Source organism: Carya illinoinensis, chromosome 5, assembly GCF_018687715.1.
Source record: "Carya illinoinensis cultivar Pawnee chromosome 5, C.illinoinensisPawnee_v1, whole genome shotgun sequence".
NCBI lineage: Eukaryota > Viridiplantae > Streptophyta > Magnoliopsida > Fagales > Juglandaceae > Carya > Carya illinoinensis.
In genome coordinates this window covers 5,541,796-5,555,760 of record NC_056756.1, presented here as the reverse complement: position 1 = coordinate 5,555,760, position 13,965 = coordinate 5,541,796, and the positions used below count along the sequence as shown (strand labels likewise).

General features: G+C 33.5%; 1 protein-coding gene across 1 annotated transcript; it reads right to left on the bottom strand.

Moving 5' to 3' along the window:
- Positions 1 to 7,672: 7,672 nt before the first annotated feature.
- Positions 7,673 to 12,399, bottom strand: LOC122311650 (cytochrome P450 81E8-like). The gene is made up of 2 exons (XM_043126271.1): positions 11,442 to 12,399; positions 7,673 to 8,476 (listed from the first exon to the last, which is right to left on the bottom strand). Exons 1-2 carry the CDS (start codon positions 12,339 to 12,341, stop codon positions 7,844 to 7,846), a joined length of 1,533 nt encoding a protein of 510 aa, XP_042982205.1. The 5' UTR covers positions 12,342 to 12,399; the 3' UTR covers positions 7,673 to 7,843.
- Positions 12,400 to 13,965: the final 1,566 nt, after the last annotated feature.

The window sequence follows — 13,965 nt, the reverse complement described above, 5'->3', positions numbered from 1 at the left end:
GCTTTTCTATCTCAGATTGAACCCAAAAATATTGATGAAACACTTCTTGATGAATCTTAGATTCTAGTTATGCGAGAAGAGTTGAATCAATTTGAAAGAAATGATGTTTGAACACTTATTCCTAGATCCAAAAATCATACTATTATTGGAACAAAATGGATTTTTAAAAACAAGAAAGATGATTCCGGAATCATTACTTAAAATAAGGCTCAACTTGTAGCCCAAGGTTTTTAATCAAGAAGAAGTAATCGATTATGATGAGACATATGCACCAGTCGTAAGATTAGAAGCTATTCGAATGCTACTTGTATATGCTTATTATAAAGATTTCAAACCTTTTCAAATGGATGTTAAAAGTGCTTTCTTAAATAGTTTATAAATGAAGAGGTATATGTTGAGCAATTTCCAGGTTTTGAAAATCATATTTTCCCAAATCATGTTTTCAAACTCACAAAAGCACTATATAGACTCAAACAAGTTCCTAGAGTTGATATGAGACACTCAATGGTTTCTTAATTGAAAAATATTTTTCAAGAGGAAAAATCGACACAACTCTTTTCAGTAAATATGAAAATGATCATATTCTTTTGATTCAGATTTATGTTGATGATATAATATTCAGTGCCACTAATGAAAATATGTGTCAAGTTTTTGCTAAAACTATGCAGAAAGAATTTGAGATGAGCATGATGGGAGAAGTTACATCCTTTCTTGGATTGCAAATTAAGTAAGTAAAAAGTAGAATATTCATCAATCAATCAAAATATATTAAGGAATTACTGAAGAAGTTTGGGATAAAAAGTGTTAAGGAAATTGGAATACCAATGAGCCCATCAACTAAACTTGATAAAGATGAATCTGGTAAGCCAGTTAACTCGAAAATATATCGAGGTAAGATTGATAGCTTATTATATTTAACAGCCAATAGACCAAATATTATGTTGAGTGTGTGCTTATATGCACGCTTTCAATCATCTCCAAAAGAATCACATTTAATTGCAGTTAAGCGCATTCTTAGATATTTTAGTGGTACAATTAATCTAAAGTTATGGTACCCTAAACACACATCTTTCGATCTAATCAGTTACACAGATGCAGATTATACTGGCTGTAAAATAGATCGAAAAAGTATTAGTAGAGCATGTCATTTCTTAGGTCATGCACTAGTTTCCTGGTTTAGTAAAAAATAAAATTTTGTTGCACTATCTACTGCTGAGGTAGAATATGTTGTTGTGGGTAGTTGTTGTGCTCAAGTTCTCTATATGAAATAACAACTTGAAGATTTTAAACTCATGTATAATCACATTCCAATCAAATCTAATAATACAAAAGTTATAAATCTTTCAAAGAACCCAATACAACATTCTAGAACTAAGCATATTGAAATAAGATATCATTTTCTTCGAAATCATGTGCAGAAAGGCGATATAATACTAGAGTTCACAAATACACACGATGAGTTAGTAGATATTTTCACAAAACCTTTACCAAAGGATAGACCATGTATGATTAGAAGAGAAATAGGAATGATGCATGCTATGAATATCTCTTAAAAGATAGACCAGAGTCAATAAAAATAGAGAGAGATTTTTTAAACACTTTTACATAAACTTGAGATTCTAAACCTCATGTTTGAAACGCTCATTTTCTTCATACGATATCATGTCATCCATATCCATGGGAACTGATGACGACAATGTCAACATATAAAAGAGTTTGGCTTGTTTGAAATGAAGAAAAGAAAACACAAGCATAAACTTGTGGTGATTTTGTGTGGTGAGGTTGCATTTTCATATTGTATTTTTTTCCTACACGTCACCATTTCATTAGAGGGCTGCTCTTCTAATTTAAACAGTCTGACTCATTTTCAACGCTTCTGATAGCTTAATATATTATATTAAATTATATTAATTTTTTTATTTTTTTATTTTTTTAATAATTAGTTATAGTTATAAATATTATTACATATAAATTTTTAAAAAGGTTAATAATTATAAGTTGTATGTTTCACATCTTAAAAAAATTATTAGTTCAAATTAATTTTAATAGTCGGACGCAAGTACGCAGGCAAGTGGGCCTACAATCATCATGGGCACCACCTGTAAATGACTCGACGAAACAGGGTTAATAAATTCAGCCTCCAGGAGTCATTGGACGGGTTTGCAGGGGGTAAGATGAGAATAAAAATTTAAAATATTATTTTTTAATATTATTATTATTTTAAGATTTAAAAAAATTAAATTTTGATTTGAAAAAGTTAAATTTTTTATTATATTTTATGTAAATATTTGAAAAAATTATAATGATGAGATGAATTGAGATGAAAATTTTGTATTTCATCTTACTTCCAAATCTGCCATTGTCTTCTTAGCTTAATTTGGTTTCAAACACATAAATGTATGGTTTGAATATTGAGTTGATATAAGAAGATTTGATATAAAAATTGAAAGTTGAATAAAATATTATTTTTTAATATTATTAGTATTTTAAGATTTAAAAAAATTAAATTATTTATTATATATTGTGTGGAAATTAAAAAAAATTATAATAATAAGAAGAAACGTTTCTTAAATCCAAAGAGAGAGAGAGAAGTCGATGGTAGTTAGGAAATAAGTCGCAGAGGGAGAAGATTTCATGTGTCTTGATACTTTGTGATTTCCTTCTTTTTCTACATACCCACACGCACAGAAAAGGAATATTACTTCAACCAAATCTAGTAAAAGCGAGGAATATACACAACATATTGAGAATTCTCACTTTCGGTAAGAGATTCAGTTACGTACTGACGTAAGAGTACCTCGCAACAAAGTAAATAAAATAGAATTTGTACACTTCTGGCGTCTCACCAGATTTCTTCTAATATGCAAATTTCATTATATGATCAAGAAGTACCATTTTTCTTACATCTTAGAACCTTATATAGACCAAACCAAGAACTGCATATCTACTAGGACTCCATATGATAAGTACTACTCACTTGGGTAAAAGAAACCAGGTAGCCGTCCGAGGGAGGTGGAGCTTCGGCTCCTCCCTCCCCCCCCCCCCCTAACCGTTTCTGTTTTTCTATGTTTTATCCTGAAATAAGATCGGCTCCGGAGGCCTCCACCAGAGGCTGTGACCTGAGACCTCTTCTTCTTCTTTTTTTACACCCAGCTGGGCGGAGAGTTTTTCTTTTGAGGTGGAGGTTCTCGGTTGCGGTTTTGGGCGAGATCCTTGACTGTTTTGTATAGTCTTCTGTGGGATGGTCCCCAGAGGGTTACGGCGTGAGTTTGAATCGGGTGATTTGCTCCTGGGGATGATGGTTTGCTTGTTGGCTCGAGGTGCTTCCCGCGGGGTTAAGGACCTCTGTTTTACCATGGAAAACAGAGGGTGGTTACGGGGTGCAAGCTGAGCTGCATGGAGGTTTTAAAGGGTTTGGGGTGGAGACCGGAAGCTTCTCATGGTGGTTACTCCTCTGGTTGGTGGCGGATCTCAGGGGTCGCAGTGTTGATGGTTTTTTCTTAGTTCTTCTTTATTTTCGATTTTGTTGTTAGATCTGTTTAGATCTGGTGTTTTGAATAGGGGTTGGGAATAAGCCTCGGGTGGCTCTGTGTCCGTTTAATCTCTGTTTGGTTTTCGTTTCTGTGTGGTTTTGGTTTTGGATTTGGCTCTGTGTTCGTTTAATCTAGCTGCAGTAGTTTGGTGATTGTGGCCGGGCGACGGAGACGGTGATGTAATCTGTGAGCAGGGAGTACGCCGCTTCCTCCGTGAAGCGGCCAAACTTTCTGTCGAAACCTGTAGGGATGAAGGGCTGAGCAGGGGCCGGACGGGGGAAGAAGATGGGTGGCGGCTGTAACAGCCCGCTAGAAATTCAATTAAGGAATTTCTATTGACTTTAGGAACCTCGTGAAAACTCTGTAAGTTTACACGAATCGACTAATCGCATAAATTTTAGCCTGTCAACATAGTTAGTGTTATCACTCACTATGGTGCTAGAAATGCGATTTTAATTATTTGAGATAGTTAAAAGTGTCAGAATACATTATAGTCTACACCACTAGGCTTAATTAAATATTTAGAATTTTTCAGTACTAAGTTTATTACGTTTATTTTTGGAGTGAATAGTAACCTCGGTAAATGTACTGAGCGCAGTGTTTTCAAAATCATAGTGTGAAATGTCCAAATTAGGATAGCGATATTTTATTTGGACACTTGGCAAGATCTTAACCACACATAATGAATAGTATTAGATACTTGGCACAAAGAGAAACCATTAGATGGAATTGTGAAGGAAATCAAGGTGTGAGATCATGACACCTAAGCAAAATACACATTTGGAAAATATCTTAAGAATAGAGATTTAAAATACACATAGAAAGATTTTAGCCACCTTACTCTTCCAAGTCTACTCCACATTTGAAAAATATATTGAGCTGATTTTTATAGATATTATTGGATAGAATATTTTGAGATAATATTTTATAGATATTTTGGGTAGGAGAAAACCACACTCAACTCTCAACTCCAGCCTTATCATCTCCCTTATCTCTTCCATAAGCATCTCCAGCCATCACCCACGAACTTATCTTCATTTACACGTTTCTTTAAAAGAATATCAAACATTCTCTCTCGGACAGCTTTTAGGAGTTCTTTTGCATGTCCATTTCGAAGCTATTGTAAGTGTTTTATCATAAAGTCTCCTTCATATAAGTTGTTCCTTTTTGAGTCTAGTTTACATGGATATCTTATTTTCCCCATTTGAAGATCATTTGGTCAGTCAAATATTGTGTAAACTATAGAAAGGTCATTCTGGAAGATAAACTGGAGAATATGTTATAGTTTGGAGTTTTTGACCAAGCTAATGGATAGATATTGGTCCGAAATTTTTATGGAGTATTGTTAACATGTATATATGACTATTGGTTGAGGATTTTTGCATGATTGAAGGTTTTGATGAAATATTTGCTTAGATTTAGAAACTTAGAAACTGGAAGAAGAAAAACAGTTTCTATTTTGAGAAAGTTTAACTCTTTGGTGGTCTAAACCTATTCTAATGACTTTGATAATTTTATTGGAGGATCCTAAGCATCTTATATACATGTTATATTATTATTTTGAAGATATTTGATGTTAGTTTCAAAGATATGAAATTTTATACAAAGAGATATTCAGATAAGCCAAAGTGTGGATGTTCTTGGCTAAATTTATGTTTTGGTTAATTTTTAACCATGTGATCTTGAATTAGAAGCTTATATATGTTTTAGGACATCTTTTTAAACCATGTGATGGTTTGGTTTGAAGATCACATATTTATAAGTCATAGATCAAAAGGTTGATCAAAACAAGTTAGAAACAAAAATCAATAGAAATAGCATATGAGAATTTCGGCCCTATGGAGTTTTAATAGTTGTGATTAGTTTTAAATTTTTCTAAATTGATATTTGAGTTGAGGATAAAATTTACATGAGGCATGTAAATTTTGGTGACTTTTGGAGTTAGTATGCAAAATCCTTAAGTTATGGGTAAAACGGTCTTTTTCCTACATGTAGGAAGTAAAATGGAAATTTTACTCTTTAAGTTAGTATTTTTCCATATTTCAAATTATTAGTGATTTAGTACTAACTTTTAGAATCACTAATTACAGTTCCTCGTGATCGCGCTTGAGGTTTTATAAGAAACGCGGAGATCGAGGTAAGTTAGCTTTTAACTTACTAGCAGTCTACTGTGTATGTATGTGTGTTATCATATATGTGTATGTATGTGTGTTATCATATATGTCATGCCACGCCAAGTTATCACGTAATTGTTTATTATACAGAATTTATTCTGTCATCAATTTTTATCTGTTACATAATATATTCTGTTATGTATTACTGTACATTACAAGTACGTCATGCTAAGTATGCCATCTATTACATGTATGTCAAGTCATGTAATATTCACTGTTGCAAGTATGTCATGTTAAATATGTTGTCTATTATATGTTATGCCATGTTACGAAATGTTTCTATCTCAAGTTGGTCATGTATTTCAAGTTATGTTCAAGTCACGTTTCATCTTGAGTACATTATATTTGTGTAGAATACATGGGGCCACAACAACTGTGGAGTATGTATTTTACTACAATTGTGATGCGTAGAATACATGGGGCCACAACAACTGTGGAGTATGTATTTACACGTAGAATACATGGGGCCACAACAACTGTGGAGTATGTATTTACACGTAGAATACATGGGGCCACAACAACTGTGGAGTATGTATTTTTCATGTTAAGTCAAGTTTATGTAGAATACATGGGGCCACAACAACTGTGGAGTATGTATTTTTAATGTTAAGTCAAGTTTGTGTAGAATACATGGGGCCACAACAACTGTGGAGTATGTAGTTTTCATGTTAATTCAAGTTTCAGAGCAAGTTCATGCTAAGTCAAGTTTCAGATCAAGTTCATGTCAAGTCAAGTTCAGTTCATGATTCAATTTAAGCTATGTCAATTATGCTATGTTATACGCTAAGTTATGCTTTAATTACTTATGAATTTGATTATGCATTTATGCTTTTACTGTCATACATGTATCATTAGTCTGTATGGAAGTTTTTTGTTAACTTGCTGAGATTTGTAATCAAATTTCACTTTGGTAGTCCCAACTACCATTCCCCCCGAATGGTAGATCTTGTTACAGGACCTGAAGGAGAATCAGGAGCTGATCAACTAGACACAGTTGACTAAGTGACGGTGCGACATAAATGTTGATATAGTAATTAACGTAAATTACTACTTGTACGATTGAGTTGCATCTCTACTACTTTTTGGATCATAACCATTTTGGACTAGTGTTGTGATCTTAGTTGTTCAATGGATTTTTATGTATGAAGTATGTTTTAAGCATTTGGGATATTTTCAATTTGGTGCATAGTATTGCTAAAGAAAAAATTTATCCGCTGCGAATATTGCATATTGTTAGATGCATGTTAGGAATATTGCATCTTATATGTCATGAACGGGGGCAGGTAACCTTGTGTTGCATGTCTCGACGCTTCAAATATCTGTCCGATCCCAAACGGAATTTGGGGGCATCATAGCGGCGGCTTGTGTTGAGATGAAACCCTAACAGGGTTGGGCCCCCATGGCCCTACGGGCTGGATCTTTAGCTTGGGCAGGGCCTGTAGTTCAGGCTGGGCCATTTAGTTTGACCGGCCCATTTAGTTTTTTGTAGTAATTATGCTTTAGTTTTATAAATAATAAAATAGGCTTATGCCCCACTCCTCTTTTGGAGGAATGTGGGTGTTAGTCCTACTCCTCTTTTGGAGGAAGGTAGGTGTTAGTACTCTTCCTCCTTGGGAGGAGAGAGTTTGGTTATTCTCCTCCTCCTTGGGAGGATGGAGCGGGTGTGTACCTCTCTTCTTCGGAAGGAAGGTTGTTTAAGCTCTGGTTTTGATAGAGCGCTTTCTCTTCTGACTTGTTGTCAGGAGAGAAGGTGTAGAAGTTTAGACAATGTCCGTCACAAAGAAATTTGTTGACGGGGAAGCTCCTGAGCAGTTGCGTTAGTTGACTTATAGTCGGGTCTCCTGTATTGATAAGTCACAGTTGTAACTTCGATTATGAATGAATGCAGATGCATTTCCCCCTTCAAAAAAAAAAAAAAAATAAGTACTACTCACTACTACTAGACTTTTAAAGCAAAACATCAACTAGTAATAACACGGCATGGGTATTCATCCCTTTATTGATAATTACAAACATGGATATTTACTCCCTTACTGACAACTACAACCCCTACGTTATCTTCGTACCCTATAAGACTCCTCGTTATGCTAGGACTCCCTCACATACATCCAGTAACTCGAGATGACATTGCTCAAATCAAATAACATCCACAAATTCAGACGCAGAGTTAAGCTTATTCATGATGGGGCGAGCTTTACACATAGCCTCCAATGCCACAACTTTGGGCATGATGACTCCATGACCCTCAGTCATGTCAATCTCTTCATCGTTGATCCTCTTCCACTCGAAGCATTGAATCAATGATCCCAAAATTAAGCCCACCATGCGTTGGGCAAGACTCGCCCCAGGACAAGCCCTCCTTCCCAATCCAAATGGCATCAGTTTGTGTGCATCAGCTTTGCCACTTTTGAACCTCTCAGGCTTGAAATCAGTTGCATTGTCCCATACACTCGGATCTCGATGTATGGCCCATGCATTGATCAAAACGATTGTGTTGCTCGGCACATCGTATCCTTCAATGGTACAGTCTTCGGAGGACACGTGGGGTAGTAGTAATGGTACAGCAGGATACAACCGAGAAGCCTCTGAGATTATATTTTGAAGGTAGCACAACTGAGAGACACTTGATTCGTTAACTAATTTTTCTTGCCCAATCTGACCATCCAATTCAGCCTTAGCCTTTTTCAATGCCTCAGGATGATTGAGTAGACAAGACATTGCCCATTCTAATGTCACCGACGACGTATCAGTCCCCCCAGCTAAGAAGACCTATTTGGTATTAATCATTCAAATGGTTAAAACAATGATTACAAGATATTATAAAGGTAACAAAAAATAAACGAAAACAATCGCTAAAAGTACTGATGTAACCATTTTAATTATCTCAAATGATTGACAAACAAGTACAAACGAATTAATAATTTGTTTTTAACGAGTAGATATTATGTTAATAGACGAAGAATAAAGATTTAGAAAAGATTGAAATTCTTAAAGGAGTTTCAACAAGAATATCGGAGCAAGCAATTGTCTTAATTAGATCATTCTCAATAGATTAGTCAAAATTAAAGGAAATTTTTTATGAATGTAAGATAAATTTGATTTGTAGTTATCCTATTCAAATAAATCTCCACATTAGAATAGCTATTTTTTTTATTATATATCAATAAAATAATATAAGATGAATTCGATTTTGGCTATTCATATCAAATCTCCACATTGGATTATCTATTTATTTATTATATAATAATGAGTAATTAATAATTAAAATAATTTTTTTAAATTATTAATTTATTTTATTTTATCATAGTTTACTATTCTACCTATTATATGTAAATTTGTAATCATATTCTAATTAAATTATGGATTAAAAAATTATTTTTTTCAATTGTCATTTAATGCTAATAACCACAAACGTATAATTAAACTCATCTTAAATTCTATATAAATGTCTTAATTACAAATCAAATTTTTATATTTCCCATCCAACTATATTTTTTTTATCAAATTTTCTTCTACCCAACAACTATATGTACTCCATTTTCCAATCCAACAATCTTTTTTTAACCAAACTTTATTTTATTTGACAATCATATGAGAATAACATTAAACAGGTTCATCCGTTATTTTTCCAAACAATGGCAACCAATGGATGTAGGCCACATAGGGGATATATGTTCCACTCGGTGGGTGTGAGTAGTAGAGGAAAATCAAATTATTAGGAGTCATCTTTCGAGACCCAACCTCTCTCTCCCTCTCTCTCTCTCTCTGAGGACGAGAGATGATTGTTGCCAAATCTATTTGCATGAAATCGAAAACTAGATAGAGACTGTATTGCAGTCTTGAAGTAGCTAATCCTTCTAGTTTTATTATGTTGGGATGATTGAATTGCTACAATATCATTATCTCTTGCGCCATGAATTTAACACTTTTAGGTTCAAATGTGTCAAAACAGACTTTCTTTAGAGCAACAATCTTTTTGATGTCTCTATCTCAAGCTTTATACACATACACATTGCTATAAGTTCCCTCTCCCTCCTATAACACCAAAGATTTGTGAAAAATCAACCAAGTAAAATTAAACCAACAGTTTTTCTGTAGTTTGATTTCGATGGATATGAAGAAAGAGAAGATAAAACCAAACTTAAGATCATTTGCTTTTGAAAATGAGGTGTAGTTTCTTTCTTATTGCTTCCAATGATTAATTCATCATTCAGACAAGCTTCTCGGTTCAGAGAAATTTCTGAGGAAACAATAGACTGTCTAGAACAAAAACGCAAATCCGACTTTTCAAATTCTTTGAATTAACAACAACTAAGAATTTAACACAGACACGGAACCCAATTATCAGTAACCCAACTGTGGGTGCACTGGTTTGTGAGTGTGGGTGCGATGATATGGGTCGCTAGTCTGAGTTTGCCAATCTGAAGTAGGAGATTTCAATTCCGATAAATCGTGCGGCTGGAGTTATGAAAAGGGGAAGAGATGAAATCTATTCCCCAAGTTGGGTATTTTGCAAAGGGTATAGGCATTTCGATGTGGCCAGGTTTAATCATGTTTCATGAACTCAGCTGATGTGTCCCCTTATTAGTGGTCTTCGATAAAGTCCCCTTATAGGATTCACCTATGTAAAGAGGGGCTGCAATCATATCTACATAATTTTTCATCCAACTATCTTCTTGTACCAAACTTTCTTCTATCCAACAACTATATATATATATATATATATATTCCATTTTATATCCAAAATTTCTTCTATTCAAAATTTTGTTAATAATAATTATAAAATAGTTTGAATAAAGATATTTTATTAAATTTTAGAAAGAATATATAGGATATTGAATAAAAGTATTTTTTAAATAAATATTATATCAAAAATTTGAAAACAGTTAAATAAAATAAAAAAGTTGTTTAAATATAATTTTTAATATATATTTATATAATTGGTAAAAAATGATATCGATTTGTGTGTTCAAATAAAATTAGATAAAAAAATTTAAAATAGAAAAATATTTTATAGATAAGGCTTGAATCTTGAGAGTAGCCGAACATTTTCTAATGTACCTTTGCAAATCGCCCCTATCCATCACTATTATGAGGTGCTCAAATTTCATATTAAATCACTGTTCAATAAATTTAGTACAAGACTGCGATCGATTGTCGTAATTTGTAATTCTCATTACGTTTATTTTTTATTTTGGGATGGTGGCATGGTGTGTAGTTTTCTCGTTAGGTTTATTTACTGAGCAGTAGCACAAGACGGGTCTCAATAAGTACAAAATTATATATTTTGTTTTTCTAATTTATTTTTTACATCTTTAAATATTTTTTTAAAAAAATTTATAATATATCACTAAAAAATACTTCTTTAATAATTAAATGACTTCGTTTATTTTTATAAATAAGATAGGATAAGATAAGATTAGCTGAGATAAAAGTTAAAAGTTAATAAAATATTATTAAAATATTTTTTTAATATTATTCTTATTTTAAGATTTATATAAAAAATAATTATAATGATGGAAAAAAATTAAAAATTTTATGAAGATAAACGAGGTCCTGAAAACAACTGGCGGGACCAAAGAAACTGTCAACGAGAATAGCATTTCTGTAACCTACTTTCTCCGCCACATAAAAAAATAATAATAATAAAAAAAATAAAAATAAAAAATAAAAAATCATTCATGCTCAAAATAGAATAAAAAAAAGGTTGGAAAAAGGGATGCACTGCACTTACCAGTAAAAGCCCCTTGATAATCTGGTCAGTATAATATTCAGGCTGTGATTTCTGCAGAGAAAGCAAATGGTCAACCATGGTATTTCCCTGCTCCTCCTCACGCCTCTTCTCATCGATAAGGCCCTGCAAGAACGCATCGGTCCTCTTAGCAAGTCTCTTCATTCTCTTCTCCAAACCCCCAAGATCGATCCATTTAAGCAAGGGCACAAATTCTCCAGGATTCGACGCCCCTGCATTAGCTGCTACCTCTTTCATTATCTCCCTAAACTGTCTCGCTTCTTTCTCGTCCTTCACGTCCTCCCCGTACCCATAGTACCTCTTCCCCGCCACCATTCTCATTACGATGTTAAATGTGAGCTCCGTGAACAATGATTTCAGCTCCACCTTGGCGAAATCTTTGCACGAGTTATGTGATAGTTTTCGGAGCAAGCGCTTGATCTCGTCCCTTCGTATGCCCGAGAACATGTTGATACGGTTAGTCGAGAGTATCTCGAGGGAGCTTATGCGACGAAGATTGCGCCAGTGATCGCCATAGGGGGCTGCTACGACGGTGGTGTGGTTGTAGCCGAGGTGCTTGCCTACGGTCCCGGCAGGGCGGTTGGCTAACACGATGTCGTTCTTGGTGAAACATTCCTCGACTGCGGATGGGGAGGAGACTACAACCACGAGGCGAGAACCAAAGCGAAGAGAGAAAACCTGGCCGTATTTCTGCGAGAGGCGGTGAAATGTACGGTGGAGGGGTTTTTTAAGGAGATGGAGATGACCCAAGATAGGCAGAGGATTGGGTGGGCTGGGTGGGAGGTGTTTGGGGAGCGTTCTTGTTTGGAAGTAAAACTTGAGAGCAAAAACAAGTAGGAAGCTGAGGAGTGAGAGGAATGAGTAAAGCAGGATGTCTTCCATGATTGCCTTTTGTGTCTGGGTTCTATGAGATATTTTTGAGTTTTGATAGATATCGATCACTGTAACGGTGTGCAATTTTGGATACTCTATACGGTAATTGTTTTTTTTTTTTTTTAATTATTTAAAGAGAGCTGCTATGGGAAAGTCTCCTGTATAGCATGACACGGCACAAATTGTGTCCAGTGGATAAGTACAGAAAAAATAAAATAAAAAATAATAAAAGTCAAATCTCTTCCCATCTAAAGATGTTGGAAAGACACCTGTCTGCCACCAAAATTCCCTCTACCTCCCATGTCTCCCCATCTTGTTCACTACTGACTTTTTTGGATCAACCCCCCTCATGATACGCCGAATATAGCGGACTTGAAAGTCCTTTAACTTTTTTCTTTCACTATAATTAATTTTTTTTTTTATATTTTTTTAATTTAAATTATAAACTGAATTGAAGGTTAAATAAAATATTATTATAATATTATTTTTATTTTAAAATTTAAAAAAATTAAATTATTTTAAAATATTAATTAAAAAATTATTTATATTATATATTCTAATTTAGAATTTATATATTAAAATATAATTATACTAATTATAATAATATAATAATAACAATATTTATTTTATTCTAATTAATAATTAGAATAGAATTCTAATATTTATTTTATTAGAATTTAAATTCTATATATATTCTATAATTCTATATATATTCTATATAATTAAAAATATAATTCTAATTAAAAATAGAATTCTAATTTTCTATTATTCTAATTTTTATTAGAATAAAATAATAATAAGAATAAAATAATAATAATAACAAGAATAATTTATAAATAATCTAAATTAAAAAATAAATTGTAACCAAATGCTGCCTTAAGGTCTTTCCTTTATAGTTATGAGTTCCTATTTCTTCAGTTCTGGCAGCTGCCAATACCCAGTACCTTCTCTAACTCTTTCTTTAGGTTCTCTTCAACGCTTTTTTTATTTGGTAGCTGATTGAATTTGGTGAAAGCACTCTTTGCATTTTATCTTGATTTGTATGTTTACTTGATGATTTTTAACTAAATTGGAAGTATCTATTTTATCTTCATTTATATGTGTATACTTTAACCTTCTACAATTTAAAAAAATTTTGAAAAAAAATTGTAGAGCAGCAGACATGGTCAAGATTTGTAGTGTTTTTTTTTTTTTTTTCCTTAAAGTAATCGTTTTTATGTACAATCTCAAATTTTTCTTAAAAATTTACAACTGCTGAATAAAAGTCATGGATGCGCATAAGAAGATAGAACTAGAAAATGATCTACATTATTATCAACGACATGTAGTTGGAGACAAAAGCTTCCCACCGACTTTCTTTTAAGAGAATAACTTAAAATCGGCTAATCCTACAACACATTTTTATTGGAGGCCAATAGGTGATGGCCACGTAAGGGAGACAGAAACAAATTCAGAGTGCCACAATGCAGGGAAACGAGACCCCCCTCTCGACCTCTCTCTTCACGTGACACGGAAAGCAAATCTCTCTCCTCTCTTCTCCTTCTTTGTTTTGAACCCAATCTTCTCCTTCTCTGTTTCGAACCAAGTGATTGCAGTACGCAAAAGTCGTCTTCTACTTTGCTTGTCTGTTTCT

Bases quoted from the DNA above. Each gene is read 5' to 3' on its own strand.
- LOC122311650 (XM_043126271.1), bottom strand. From the start codon at position 12,341: ATGGAAGACATCCTGCTTTACTCATTCCTCTCACTCCTCAGCTTCCTA. The intron at 8,477-11,441 runs GTAAGTGCAGTG...AATACCAAATAG, and splicing joins TTATCAAGGGGCTTTTACTG to GTCTTCTTAGCTGGGGGGAC.